This window comes from Saimiri boliviensis, chromosome 5 (genome assembly GCF_048565385.1).
Source record: "Saimiri boliviensis isolate mSaiBol1 chromosome 5, mSaiBol1.pri, whole genome shotgun sequence".
NCBI lineage: Eukaryota > Metazoa > Chordata > Mammalia > Primates > Cebidae > Saimiri > Saimiri boliviensis.
In genome coordinates, this window is record NC_133453.1 from 134887989 (window position 1) to 134901415 (window position 13427).

Sequence of the window (13427 nt, forward strand, 5' to 3'; positions counted from 1 at the left end):
CTGGCAGTACTGAAAAAAGAAACGCTTTTCTATTAGTTAAAAAAATTTACATCAGCAAAAAAATAGCATTGGTTAGAAGTTCTTACTAAAATACATTCTTGTAGAATAAAATCCGACTGAACTACAGGTTATCTATATGGAATTTTCAAAGACTTCTGTTTAACTGCACAACTTAATTTAACTGTTGTGTTTTATTTGTACAAATCATGAATTACATAATAAAAGGTTATCCAGAGGACTGAAATTTAATGGCTTCTAAGGCACGTTTTTATTAGTATTTTTATAACTTACATCCAAGGAAGTCAGCTTTTGGACTTGATCTACTATTAGTGATCTCAAGGGAGAAATGACAATCGTGACCCCAGGAGAAACACAGGCGGGGAGCTGGTAACACAAACTCTTACCACCTCCTGAAAGAGAAACAATGACATAATATCTGTCAGGTTCTATCTTGAGAGCATGAATGTAAAAGTTTCAAAAGAAATCACATAATTAATAGGACACCAAGGCACAATGGCCACGGTGCCAACAATTTGCCATACTCAAATGACTCAAACTATTATATTTAGGCAATTTAAATAATGTGTAAAAATGACCTTAAAAAAATTTTTTTTTTTTTGAGACAGAATCTCATTCTGTTGCCCAGGCTAGACTGCAGTGGTGCAATAGGGGCTCACTACAACCTCCACCTCCCAGGTTCAAGTGATTCTCCTGCCTCAGCTTCCCCAGTGGCTGGGACTACAGGCGCATACCACCACATCCTGCTAATTTTTGTATTTTTAGTAGAGATGGGGTTTTACAGTGTTGGCCAGGCTGGTCTTGAACGCCTGACCTCAAGTGATCTTTCCACCTGCCTCAGCCCCCCAAAGTGCTGAGATTATAGGCATGAGCCACCGCTCCTGGTCTAGGACATCTTATATAGACGTATACAATAGCAAAGACAAGAATTAGGGCAGGAAACTGAAAATGCAATGGAATACAGTAAACTTTTTATTTCTACTAGAAGAATCTCTAAAAATGATACTAGGATTAAAATAATTTCTATATAAAGCTTATTTATTTTTATTATTTATAAGTCCCATTGCTTTGGGAGGCTGAGGCAGGTGGAATGCTTGAGCCCAGGGAATTTGAGACCAACCTGGGCAACACAGTGAGATCCTCTCCCTACAACAAATTTAAAAATTAGCAGGTGTGGTGGCACATGCCTGTAGTCCCAGGTTCTAAGGAGGCTAAGGTGGGAGGGGATTGTTTCAGCCCGGTGGAAGCTTCAGTGAGCTGTAATAGCACCACTGCATTCCAGCCTGGGTGACAGAGCAAGAGAACCTATCTGAAAAATAGTAAGAAACAAAAATAAAAGAAAAAATTTGAAATCTTTACACACATAAACACACACACACACACACAATCTACATTATAATTACATATAATAGACACATTATATATAACACAATATACTACATATAGATATATATATATATCTCAGGTGGTTGAAACTGGGGTCGAAGGATCTTAAAAATGCCCCATGAAACCCTAAAGGACAATGGAAAGCCCTGAAAAGAAATCAATGGATTATGTCATTGCCAAGGGCTTTTCTAGTGTTAGAATTCTGGAACACTAAAATAGGGTTAAAAGGAAGGCACAGAGTGATTAATAAAATTTGAAATGCTGATTATTAAGCCAAGGTTATCTCAATTTTTTTTTTTTTTTTTTTTTTTTTTGTGAAACAGTCTCACTCTGGAGTGTAGTGGTATGATCTTGGATCACTACAACCTCCACCTCCCAGGTTCAAGCGATTCTCCTGCCTCAGCCTCCCGAGTAGCTGGGATTACAGGCATATGCTGCCACACTCAGCACAAAATTTTGTATTTTTAGTAGAGATAGGGTTTCACTATGCTGGCCACGATGGTCTGGATCTCCTGACCTCATGATCTGCCCACCTCGGTCTCCCAAAGTGTTGGAATTACATGGGTGAGCCACTGCACCCAGCCAGATTATCTAAATTTTAAAATCTGTTTGAGGTAGTTCAGATGCCCAGTCAACATCATACAATAATGACAGCACTAACCAACTTCCTAAAGGTCACAACAAGTCAAGTAAAAGGCAGAGGGAGGACTACACGTAGGTACTGAAACTGCAAATTCTCCATGCGTTCCACCCTATTTAATGTTCTCATGTGAATGACCATAAATCATTGAGCAGATGTCATAAGCTTTAACAGCACAATGAAACTCCAAGACTCTTTAAAGTGGGGCCAACACAATATTGTGCTAAGTGATTTTCATTTACCCCCCATGCCACTCTGTGAAGCAGGTACTTCATTGTTATCATCATTGCACATGTGAGAAAACGGCTTGAGGGAGTGAAGTGCCTTGCACGTGGCCACACTGCTGTGAGCAGCAGAGCTGTTAAGTCCAGGCCTTTGGTCCACAGCTGATGGACCACTATGCATATATGCATAAATGATTTAACCACTACACAACACCAGATGTATCAGATAAACTGCCAGAAATGGTCATGGTCTCTGACAGTGATTTTCTGTTTGGTTTCCAAAATTGCAAAAGAAAAATTCCCAAAGACAGACTTTAGCTCAGTTCAACACAATGAGCTTCGAGTTGAAAATCTTACAGTGCTGTAAACTTCATCATGTCAACAACCAGAACAGAGGATATAAAGCAATATAATTTCTTACTACAGTATGGAGGTTTAAGAGGTCCCTAAATGACAGAAACACTGTGTAGGTGGCCTTTTTATTTCTATTGAAGAGCTTTCATTTAACATCTGCCAATGGATTCCTGCCAGTTCACTTCTAAAAATACATACCAGTCGGCATCAGGATAAAACAGTCTTCACCAAGCAGAGCAGCATTGATCGCCTCTAGCTGATTAGTTCTAAAATTATGCAGGCCAAATTTTTTATGAAAAATCTTCATCATTTCCTTTGTATGAGGAAAACTAAGACTTTGGAAACGCTCGTGTTTCAGATTTCTGGATGCTAAATTTTGTGTTGACTTGTCTAAGAAAATAAACAACGTTAAGAGAAATCAGTGCATGAATACAGTGGAAGTGCAGCTTTAGCATTTCCTTTGCCCTGCAAAATCACTGGCACACGTTTCCCTGCAGGCACAGTTCTCCAACTGTTTACCAGCTTTCCTTCCCTACAAGTCTCAAAGCCGCCAAGGACTTCCCAAGGGTCCAAATCAAGTATTTCCTTGACTTTTTCTACAGCACCTACCATGACTTTTATTCCTTCCTCTTCTTCCTTCCTTCAACCATGACCACCAAGACAATCATGGTTTTCTACTCACTTTAAATTGCCTTTCCTGGCTGTACTTCCTCCATCTGCCCCATAAATAGGGGAGTCTTTCAGATATTTGGGACTGGCTGTGTAGACATTCTTTTCTGGAGTTTTCCTAGTCCTGTGATCGTAAACATGACCTCTGTACAGAGAATGCCTACACCTCTCTTAAGACCCAACTGATACCTTCCTAAGTTCCAGTCCTGTGCACAGCTCCCATTCTGTAAGACATTGCTATCTGAATGACCTAAACAAAACTTTTTTTTTTTTTTGAGATAAAGTTTTGCTCTTGTTGCTCAGGCTCGAGTACAATGGCTTGATCTTGGCTCATGCAACCTCTGCCTCCTGGGTTCAAGCGATTCTCCTGCCTCAGCCTCCCAAGTAGCTGGGATTTCAGGCATGTGCCACCACACCCGGCTACTTTTGTATTTTTAGTAGAGACAGTGTTTCTCCATGTTGGTTAGGCTGGTCTCAAACTCCTGACCTTCAGTGATCTGCCTGCCTCAGCCTCCCAAAGGGCTGGGATTACAGGCGTGAGCCACCACTTCTGGCCAGACTTACCAGCACTTTAAGCTCAAGTCTTAAAATAGCCCTTCTCAGCTTTTCTCCAGATCTGACTCTGCCTCCTGACTCCCTGCTTGTGTTAATGGGGTCATAGTTTTCCCAGTCATCAGTGTCTGAAACCTTGAAGTCATCTGAGCTTCCTCAGGTCCTTCTTCCATAACATTTCTCACACGCGCCCCTGCTCTGCAGCCAGCCTGTTGCAACTCTGGTTCAGCACAAAGAACAAGAGGTACTCACTCAGCTCTGGCAATTACGCTATCCTCAACACTCAACTGTCTCAAGATAATTGCAAACATCAAGTATGACACATTCTAACATGATACAAAAATAAATCCATGAATGGTTGTTTTAAAGGTCAGCAGCGTCAACTGTAAGAACAACCTCCGTGGTACTAAGTCATCAATAGCAAAAATAGGGAGGGCTGTACTTTGTAAACTTACTTCAGTTAAAAAATACTTTTGATAACTTTACAGGGTTGATGTAAGGCTTTAAAATTATTTTTGGCTTTTTTCTGGAGCCTTAACAGTGGCTAATTTCATTCCTTTCGAAACTTCTCTCTCACTAAGCTGTGAGCTCCAGGAGGGCAGGAACTACTTAGTATTTGTTCTTCATCTTTAATGACCAGCACCCAGCATAGCACATGGCATGGGGTGAGCACTTACACCCAAAGTAGTAGTCTGATTTAAGACACTTTTGACTTCATATCCTTTTGAGACTGCCCTATATTTTAACATTTAAGCCATAAAACATGCTTCTCTACTTTGTAAATTAATCGAGTCTCATCAGTACAGAATTCTAAAACACATTTTTAGCAGGTACATTCATTTTTGCTTTTGCCCATCCCCAAATCATTAAAAACTTGGCCCTCATGAGTTTATTGTTTTAGGAACTAAAAAACGTTAATTCAAAGGCAAAGCACATTTGCAATGACTTTAGAGCCTTACTACTACAATAGGTTATAATTACACATTTTGTAAAACTACAGCTGCTATAGAAACAGAAGAGCAACTTGCTTTTAAAATTGTGATTTGTAATTCACATCATCTGTAGAAATTTGCATAGCAACAATGCAGTTTTCAGGCAATGATGATTTGCTATGGTTTTTCTTATATAATTCCTATTTTGGGACAGTTTTGTTTTCATATAAGCATTCAATTTATTTTAAACTTACCAGTGTAATTCTGCATTGACTCTGAGAAGTTTTTATTTTGAGCAGTAGATGCCACTGGAAGACAGTTTGTCTTGGCTGAAGAAAGTTTTTCTGATACTGATTTAATTGGCGGACCTTCCTTGATGGGTTGATAGGCAGCTGTGGAAGATTTGCTGGCTGCTAAATTATGCATTATATTTTGCCAGTCATCATCATCATCAAAGTCATCTATGTCAAAATTATCAATATGACAGGAAGGCTGGCTTTCTCTTTCCAAGTCATTTATTGAAGCAGTATGTTTATTCCAATCTTTCACAGCAGTGCTTGTGAGAACATTTCCTGGGAAATAAGGGCTTTCATTTCTTTTTTCTAGTCTTGGTGTTTCAGCCCAGTTGCTACTTACAAAGGACTTCTGTAAATGGGTATTGAATAAAGGCCTTTCAAAAAGATTCTCCCTGGTGGCTGAGAATCCTGTCTTTCCTGGGGTGGTAGTCAGTAAACATTCCCCAGCAGAAACAGAATCTGAGCGAAGGTGTGGAAAATTTAACTCCTTCATAGAATTCTCTGTAAGGCAGGAATCACCCTCCACAGGCTCATCAAGTGAATCAGGCTTGCATTTCCAAACTGAGCCAAGAAGACTGGCATCACTTTTATTCAAATCTACTTCCATTAGAAGTTCTCCTCTGAAGAGGCAAAAGAGAACAATATATTGAATATAAGTAGTTTACTTCAGTTAGGGCCACAAAAGCAAATCTTATACAAATGTTAAAGGAGTGGTTTGAAAAGTAAATAGATTTAAAACATAGAGGCATGATGATCACCCTTATGCCATTTCCAGGCCAGAAAGCCTGGGCATTTTTCCCTGTGCATTTTTTACTTAGAGAAGTAGAAATACAATCTGATATATTCGAAAAGGAGGCAAATCAAGATACCTTAAGTTCCGCTGCTGAAGCAGTTCGTTTCCACAATCCAAAAGTTTCAGTTTATCAGCAGGAATAGTGTCAACTAATTTACAGATGCGATCCATCACGTGAATAAGTTGTTGCTGTAAACTTATCCGTCTAGCTATAAAGTAATTATGTCGTTAATATTTTGCTTTGGGAAAAAAAAAAAGTCTTGGCTGGGTGTGGTGGCTATTGATGGTAATCCTAGCACTTTGGGAGGCCAAGGCAGGAGGATGGCTTGAGTCCAGGAGTTCAAGACCAGCCTGGGCAACATAGTGAGACACTGTCACTTAAAAAAAAAAAAGTACCTGAGACTACATGCCTATGCCACTGTGTCCAGCAACACATCTTCTTTTTTTTTTTTTTTGAGACGGAGTTTTTTGCTCTTGTTACCCAGGCTGGAGTGCAATGGCACGATATCGGCTCACCACAACCTCCGCCTCCTGGGTACAAGCAATTCTCCTGCCTCAGCCTCCTGAGTAGCTGGGATTACAGGCACGTGCCACCATGCTCAGCTGATTTTTTGTATTTTTTTAGTAGAGACGGGGTTTCACCATGTTGACCAGGATGGTCTCGATCTGTCGACCTCGTGATCCACCCGCCTCGGCCTCCCAAAGTGCTGGGATTAAAGGCTTGAGCCACCGCGCCCAACCCACATCTTCTTTTTTAAAAATTAATTATTTTTTGTAGAGACAGGGTCTTGCCATGTTGCCCAGGCTGGTCTCAAACTCCTGGGTTCAAGTGATCCTCCCGCCTTGGCCTCTTAAAGTGCTGGGATTATAGGTGTGAACCACCGTGCCCATAACTGTTTTCATTTAATTTCATAATATTTAATAAATAATATTTCTCATGGTCTTTGGCTGGAACAAAGATTTATCAGTTAACCATGATTTGTTTATACTAACTTCATGTGTAAAGCTCACTGTGCCATTACTGTTAAGTGTTGTACAGGCAAAAGCCCTACCTGTTGTTTTGATGTGGCTGGAATCCAGGCTTCCTTTTAATAGTAACAGCATAGCACTGACATTTCCTTTTAGACCTCGCCTTCCCACTCCCTCAGTAGGCATCTCCCACAAGGCAGCCCAGTGAAAATTAACTGGAAATACTTAGGACTGACTGGGAAAAAGTACCTCTCTTTTTAAAAGCTTAATATGCTTCTGGTGGCCATCTCTGTGACCTTATAAAAAAAGACAGCTTTCAAATAAGATCAATACAAAGGAAAAGTGAAAGCAGATAAAAGAAATGAAGGCTTGACCGGAGAGATGTGACAGAAGAGAGGAGAGAGAAGGCAAGTGAGAGAGAAAGCAACTCTTGATATGATGTTTGGACATCTGAATCCTGCCAGTCCACTCCCATTTTAAAAATTAAATCATAACTAATAAATAGAATTTCAAAGTGGTTGAAGTTTTATTTTATTTTTTGAGACAGATTCTTGCTCTGTCTTCCAGGCTGGAGCGCAGTGGTGCAATGTTGGCTCACTGCAACCTCCGCCTCCTGGGTTCAAGCGATTGTCCTGCCTCAGCCTCCTCAGTAGCAGGGACTACAAGCATGCTTCACCATGCCCAGGTATATTTTCTTGAGAGAAGTTTCACCACATTGGCCAGGCTGGTCTCAAACTCCTGATCTCAAATCATCCTCCCACCTCGGCCTCCCAAAGGGCTGGGATTACAGGCATGAGCCACCATGCCTAGCTGAAACTGAGGTTTTAGATGAAGGAAACGGCCGGGCACGGTGGCTCACGCCTGTAATCCCAGCACTTTGGGAGGCTGAGGCTGAAGGATCACCTCAGGTCAAGAGTTCGACACCAGCTTGGCCAACGTGGCAAAACCCCGTCTAGGCAACAGAGTGAGAGAGAAAAAAAAAAGATGAAGAAAAAAATGGCAATAGGAAGCAAGGACAATAGATGTCTGTGCCACCTCTCAGGCCTAAAGTATGCAGGAGACAAAAACAGTTTAGGTGGGCTGCAGGGGAAACAGTATGTATTCTCAGAAAACTATTAGGAGAAGGAAGGGGAAGAAAATGATCAGAGAAGAGGATGAGGCTACAGGGACATTGCTGACAGAGCAGTCAGTTGAATGGTTTACAAGACAGGAAGGAGAGGAAGTGGGGACAGAACAGGGAGTGGATACGGCAGTGTGGGAAGAGCAGCTGCAGGAGAATGGCCTGGGAAATCTGGACTTCTACTGGTGATGGAGAAAATGTGAGGTATGAGATGGCAAAGTGGAATCACTGAATTCCCGTCTTAATTCTGTTTTCTCTCCAGGAAGAATAAGCATCAGATTGGAAAGAGAATCCAAAGTGGTCTGATGGAACTGAAAGACAAGACAGGTTCAGGGGGAGAGAAAAGGGAGCATCTCGTGATCAGAAACAAGCTCAAGACTCCTTGTCCAGACAGATTAGACCTCGGAGTACAAAGGAAATCTGCAAACAATATCTCAGAGGCCCTGTCACTGACACGTGAGGCATCTAGTGAATAACAGAATTGATGAAAGTGAGGACAGACAAACACTGTTCTATTCAAAAAATTTGAAAGTGATTGCCAAAAACTACAGATCTGTATTGGAAACCTGTCTCCTCCTACTCCTGGCTATGTAACTATGGCAAATAGTTACACTTCTCTGGACTTCAGTTTTTTCCTGGCAATCCAATGTCAATTCAAAGCAAAATTCTAGAGCCTGTTATCAAATGGCTGCTTTGTGAGCTCTAAGGGGAGGGAACAATTATAGAGTTAGCAGAAAGTTTATAAAAACAAACCATCCATCTCAATGTATTTCCTTCTTTAAAAGGACTACTAGACTGGCAGATAACAATAACTACCATTTATGAAAGGCCTACAGTATACTAGGCACTTTACCTTGAATCCTGACAACTACCCAGCAAGGTAGGTTTCATTCTTCTCATTTCATAGACGAAAAAACTCAAGTCCAGAGAAGTTTAACTATTTGCCATAGCCACATATCCAGGAGTAGGAGACAGGTTTCTATCACAGATCTGCAGCACTCTAGAGTCAATGTCCCACCCATTCCTCCTTGCTGCCTCATATCTCAAACTTTTTGGAATCACAGGACCAAGTTTTTTGTGTTCCCATGGATAATGAACAGAAACACGGTCTGAAGACAGATATGTAACTAGCTGAACAAGAGGTGGTGATGAATGGATCGACATAAGCCAAAAGGGAGGCCTCTATTGACACTCTATCGAACTCTGTCCTTGCTCCTGTTCTAGCTAACCATTTTATTCCTGAAACTTAATGACAGAGAGACAGTATAAAGCCACTGTTACCAGTATAAACTAAAAAGCCTCAAGACTGCTGTGTTCGGATGCTAGCTCTGCGGCTATCTAATTCTATGATGGTGTGTAATTATTTAACACCCGGTACCTTAGTTCCTTCTCTGTTAAATGGGGATAACAGAAACTACTTGAAAAGAGGGGTATTGTGATGATTGAATTAGTTAATATTTTAAGACACTTTATAAGAGTGCCCAGCATATCAATTATTTCATGACTATCTCTAAAAGTAAATGAAGTCCAAAATAAACAACAAAAAAAGAGGAAACAACACACAGAGAACACTGCACACATGACCTGTACATGTGTGCAGACATCGCTGAAAAAGCCCAGCATCCCTCAGACTAGAATGCATGACAGAAATATCCTGAGAACAAAAAAGAGCTCTCGGAAATTGCCTTGATAGAAAGAAAAACATTCCTTAGAAGATTTAAAGATAGGCCAGGCATGGTGGCTCATACCTGTAATCCTAGCACTTTGGGAGGCCGAGGTGGGTGGATCACCTGAGGTCAGGAGTTCAAGACCAGCCTGGCCATCAGGGTGAAACCCCATCTTTAAAAAATAAAAAAAATAAAAAAAGAGAAGAGTTAAAGATAAAATCAAGGAAATATCCTAAAAAGCAGAAAGTCAAGAGATGAAAATAGAAAAGATAATTAACGGATGTCTAACATACAAATAATAGAAGTTCCAGGAAGAGTGAAAAAGAAAGTAAAAAGAAATAATACCAGAAAAATTTCTAGAACAGGATGCCAATTTTCAGACTGAAGGTGCCTCTGAGAAGTGGACACCAAGGGTGGAAAAGGGGAGTGTCGTTTATCAAAGTCTTGCACTGCTATCCGCTTATTTACACTAGATATTTAATAAAAATAAAAAATGAATAAGAAACAAAACAAACAAGCAAACAAGTATTTAGCTTTGAATGGACATCAAGATCCAGACCCAGACTCGGAGTATATACAAGGGAGAATCAGGAAGATAAAAGGTCTAGAAAGCAATTTCTAGCAAGGAGTTAAAAGACCTAATAATATTTAGTCTAGGGTAGAAAAAAACTCTATTATGATGAGATTACACTCTGTGGTACATGTTTCTGAAGCACATGATTTTGTGGAAGTTCTCATTTGTGGAAGATAAAATAAATAAATAAAATTTTTTTTTTTTTTTTTTTTTTTTTTTTTTTTTGAGACGGAGTTTCGCTTGTTACCCAGGCTGGAGTGCAATGGCGCGATCTCAGCTCACCGCAACCTCCGCCTCCTGGGTTCAGGCAATTCTCCTGCCTCAGCCTCCTGAGTAGCTGGGATTACAGGCACGCGCCACCATGCCCAGCTAATTTTTTGTATTTTTAGTACAGATGGGGTTTCACCATGTTGACCAGGATGGTCTCGATCTCTTGACTTCGTGATCCACCCGCCTTGGTCTCCCAAAGTGCTGGGATTACAGGCTTAAGCCACCGCGCCTGGCCAATAAATAAATAATTTTAAAAGTCCTAGGATGAAAGTTGCAGATCTTGGCTCAGTAGAGAGATAATTTCTAACAAGTAGCATTTTCAAAATAGGGAATGAATGGCCTTATGAGAGCATGAGTTCATGAGATGTTCAAGTAAATGCTGGCTAACCAGTGAATAGGGTTATGACATTAGAAGAAAAGAGACTACAAATCTGCCATTTGATGATGTACAGCCACAGGTTGAAAACAATCTTACTTTGTTTTCAGAAGTTAGTAGTTGAGATATGGGATATATCTAAAATATAGTTCGTACCGTCACAGTCTGTGCTGGTTTCTGGATTAGGCTCCTGCGTGGTCATTTTCTCAGGTTTTGACAAAAGATCTTTTGATGTGCTAAGAACATCCTCTCTTCTGTCAGAAGTGTCAAGGTCCTTTGACACACTGCAAATAAAAAAATGTGAAGCCAATCATACTACAGACTAGACCCAATAAATGTATAATTTCCCCTTAATATTTTTCTACAGCTGGTCAGACAATATCTAACAGAAAAGAGAAGTCGGTTTTTTTTTTTTTAATCTCCTCAATTAGAAAACTTCTTAACTGGCCCTGAAAGTTGTCCCTCCTCTGGTCCAAAGAGACCTTTTCAACTTTATCTCCAATTATGTCCTTTCAGTAACACAAGGCTTCAATCAGACTGCACCACTTACATTCTTCATATAAGCCTATATTGCCTATTTCGGGTATTTTGCCACTGATCCTCTCAATTTGGAAAACTTGCCATTCCAATCTCTTTTTACCCAAATCACACCTGTCCTTCTAGGCCAAGCCTAAGCATTACTTCTCCAGCAAGTGATTATTCATGTCTCCTTCTTCTGAGATTCCAAAGCACTTTTTTCTAGATTTCTTATTCTGCAAATACATGCGTGTCTGTGTGTCTGTATATATAATTACCGTACACAGATTATACAAAAACATATTAACATATAAACCTGGTCAGTCTGATTAGATAGAAAAAATACTTTAAAAGTAACAAAATCAATTAGTACTCGATGAGAGTTAAAGAGAGGATACTATGGAAATCCAACGAAAGGTAACATGTTTTGGAACTTGAGAAGGCTTTGCCAAGGAAGTAAGATTTAAGCAAACTTTGAATGACAAGTATGAGGAAAATGCCAGACTATCAGAGAAACATTTTTAAAGGGTAATTCTATTTGCTTGATATCTGGGAATCAACCATATTTTCCTAAAGCAGAACTTTGGAATGCAACTTTCTAACTAAATCAGAAACAGTGTAACTTTTTAAATACTGTTTTTTAAACAATAACATTATAGTTAAAGAAAACGGTAATGCTTTCTAGATCGCTGGTTTGACTCATTAAGACCATTGGGTTATTGCAAGGACATAAGTGGAGATAAAGCCAAAAAAGGTAAATTGTGGCCAGAAGATAGAGAATCTTGAGGGCCAGCTAAAGAGGTTTTGGAAAAGAGGAGATTCAAAAACATGCCTCTCTTCTCTATCATATATTGTCTGACCACTTGACTTCCAAAATTTAGAGGTTACAACCAGTATTTTTAAAAACTGAAATAAAACGTAGGATAAAATCTAAGCTGTGCATGACACATAAAATATTCTTTGCGAAAATTCTATTTTAGTTTTATAATATATACACATATGAATACTAAGTTACAATGGGAAATTTACAAAGAGAGTCTACCTTGGAAATATCCTGTAAAATAAGCATTTTTAATCACTAAAAATCTAGGTAAATTCATTTAGGGTATGACAATTTGATAAATTTTGTAGCCATTAAAACGAATAAAATATGTAGCAGTTGGAAAATGTTTTAGAAATCATGTTAAAGGAAATAAAGCAGAATATAAAATTATAGCTACATGTTGATTACAACAATGCAGAAATCAAACACACATGTAGAAAAGGATAAAAAAAAAAGGATCAAAACTGAACATGGATAAAGAAAACAGAATTGTGGAACTACTAGTATTCCTTCTCTCAATTTTTTTTTTTACAAGATGGGAGTCTCACTATATTGCCCAGGCTGGAGTGCAATGGTTACTCGTGGGTATAATCACAGCATGCTATATAGCCTCGAACTCCTGGGCTTAAGAGATCCTCCTGCCTCAGCCTCCTGAGTAGCTGGGACTACAGGCCACTACCACACCACCGCACCCAGCAGTAGTCCTTCCTTCTTATTTAGAATTCTAGCTGGGAGCAGTGGCTCACGCCTGCAATCCCAGCACTTTGGGAGGCCGAGGCGGGTGGATCACAAGGTCAAGAGATGGAGACCATCCTGGTCAACATGGTGAAACCCCGTCTCTACTGAAAATACAAAAAATTAGCTGGGCATGGTGGCATGTGCCTGTAATCCCAGCTACTCAGGAGGCTGAGGCAGGATAATTACTTGAACCCAGGAGGTGGAGGTTGCGGTGAGCCAAGATCGTGCCATTGCACTCCCCTGGGTAACAAGATCAAAACTCTGTCTTAAAAAAAAAAAAAAGAAGAATCCTTGTTAAAATGGTTATAATATTATTTGTGCAATATATATTTTTAATAAGAGAAAAGCCAGGTATTCAACAAGGAATCAGTATGACACCAGAGAAAGTACTACACTGGATCTGAGTCCATCCGTCATTCATCTTATCTTCCCGGGCAATTCCTTGCTCCTCCCCGGGCCTCAGCTGTTTCACTTGGTTAAACACTGGTTTAGAATCTAGACTCTATATAA

At 39.9% G+C, this 13427-nt stretch overlaps 1 protein-coding gene and 1 non-coding gene across 3 annotated transcripts in view; one reads left to right on the forward strand and one right to left on the reverse strand.

The window, feature by feature from the left end:
- BLM (BLM RecQ like helicase) overlaps positions 1 to 13427 on the reverse strand; it is a 96912-nt gene that overhangs the window by 52591 nt on the left and 30894 nt on the right. For both annotated transcript variants that reach the window (XM_039480080.2, XM_074400045.1), the window contains 5 exons: positions 10997 to 11124; positions 5941 to 6073; positions 5030 to 5691; positions 2821 to 3012; positions 292 to 410 (listed from right to left, as the gene is read on the reverse strand). In XM_039480080.2, the coding sequence (XP_039336014.2) occupies positions 292 to 410; positions 2821 to 3012; positions 5030 to 5691; positions 5941 to 6073; positions 10997 to 11124 (1234 nt within the window). The remainder of the gene's footprint in view (positions 1 to 291; positions 411 to 2820; positions 3013 to 5029; positions 5692 to 5940; positions 6074 to 10996; positions 11125 to 13427) is intronic.
- Positions 10292 to 10361, forward strand: LOC120368132 (small nucleolar RNA SNORD18). Its single transcript, XR_005582338.1, has one exon. It is a non-coding gene; the product is annotated as a small nucleolar RNA SNORD18 (small nucleolar RNA).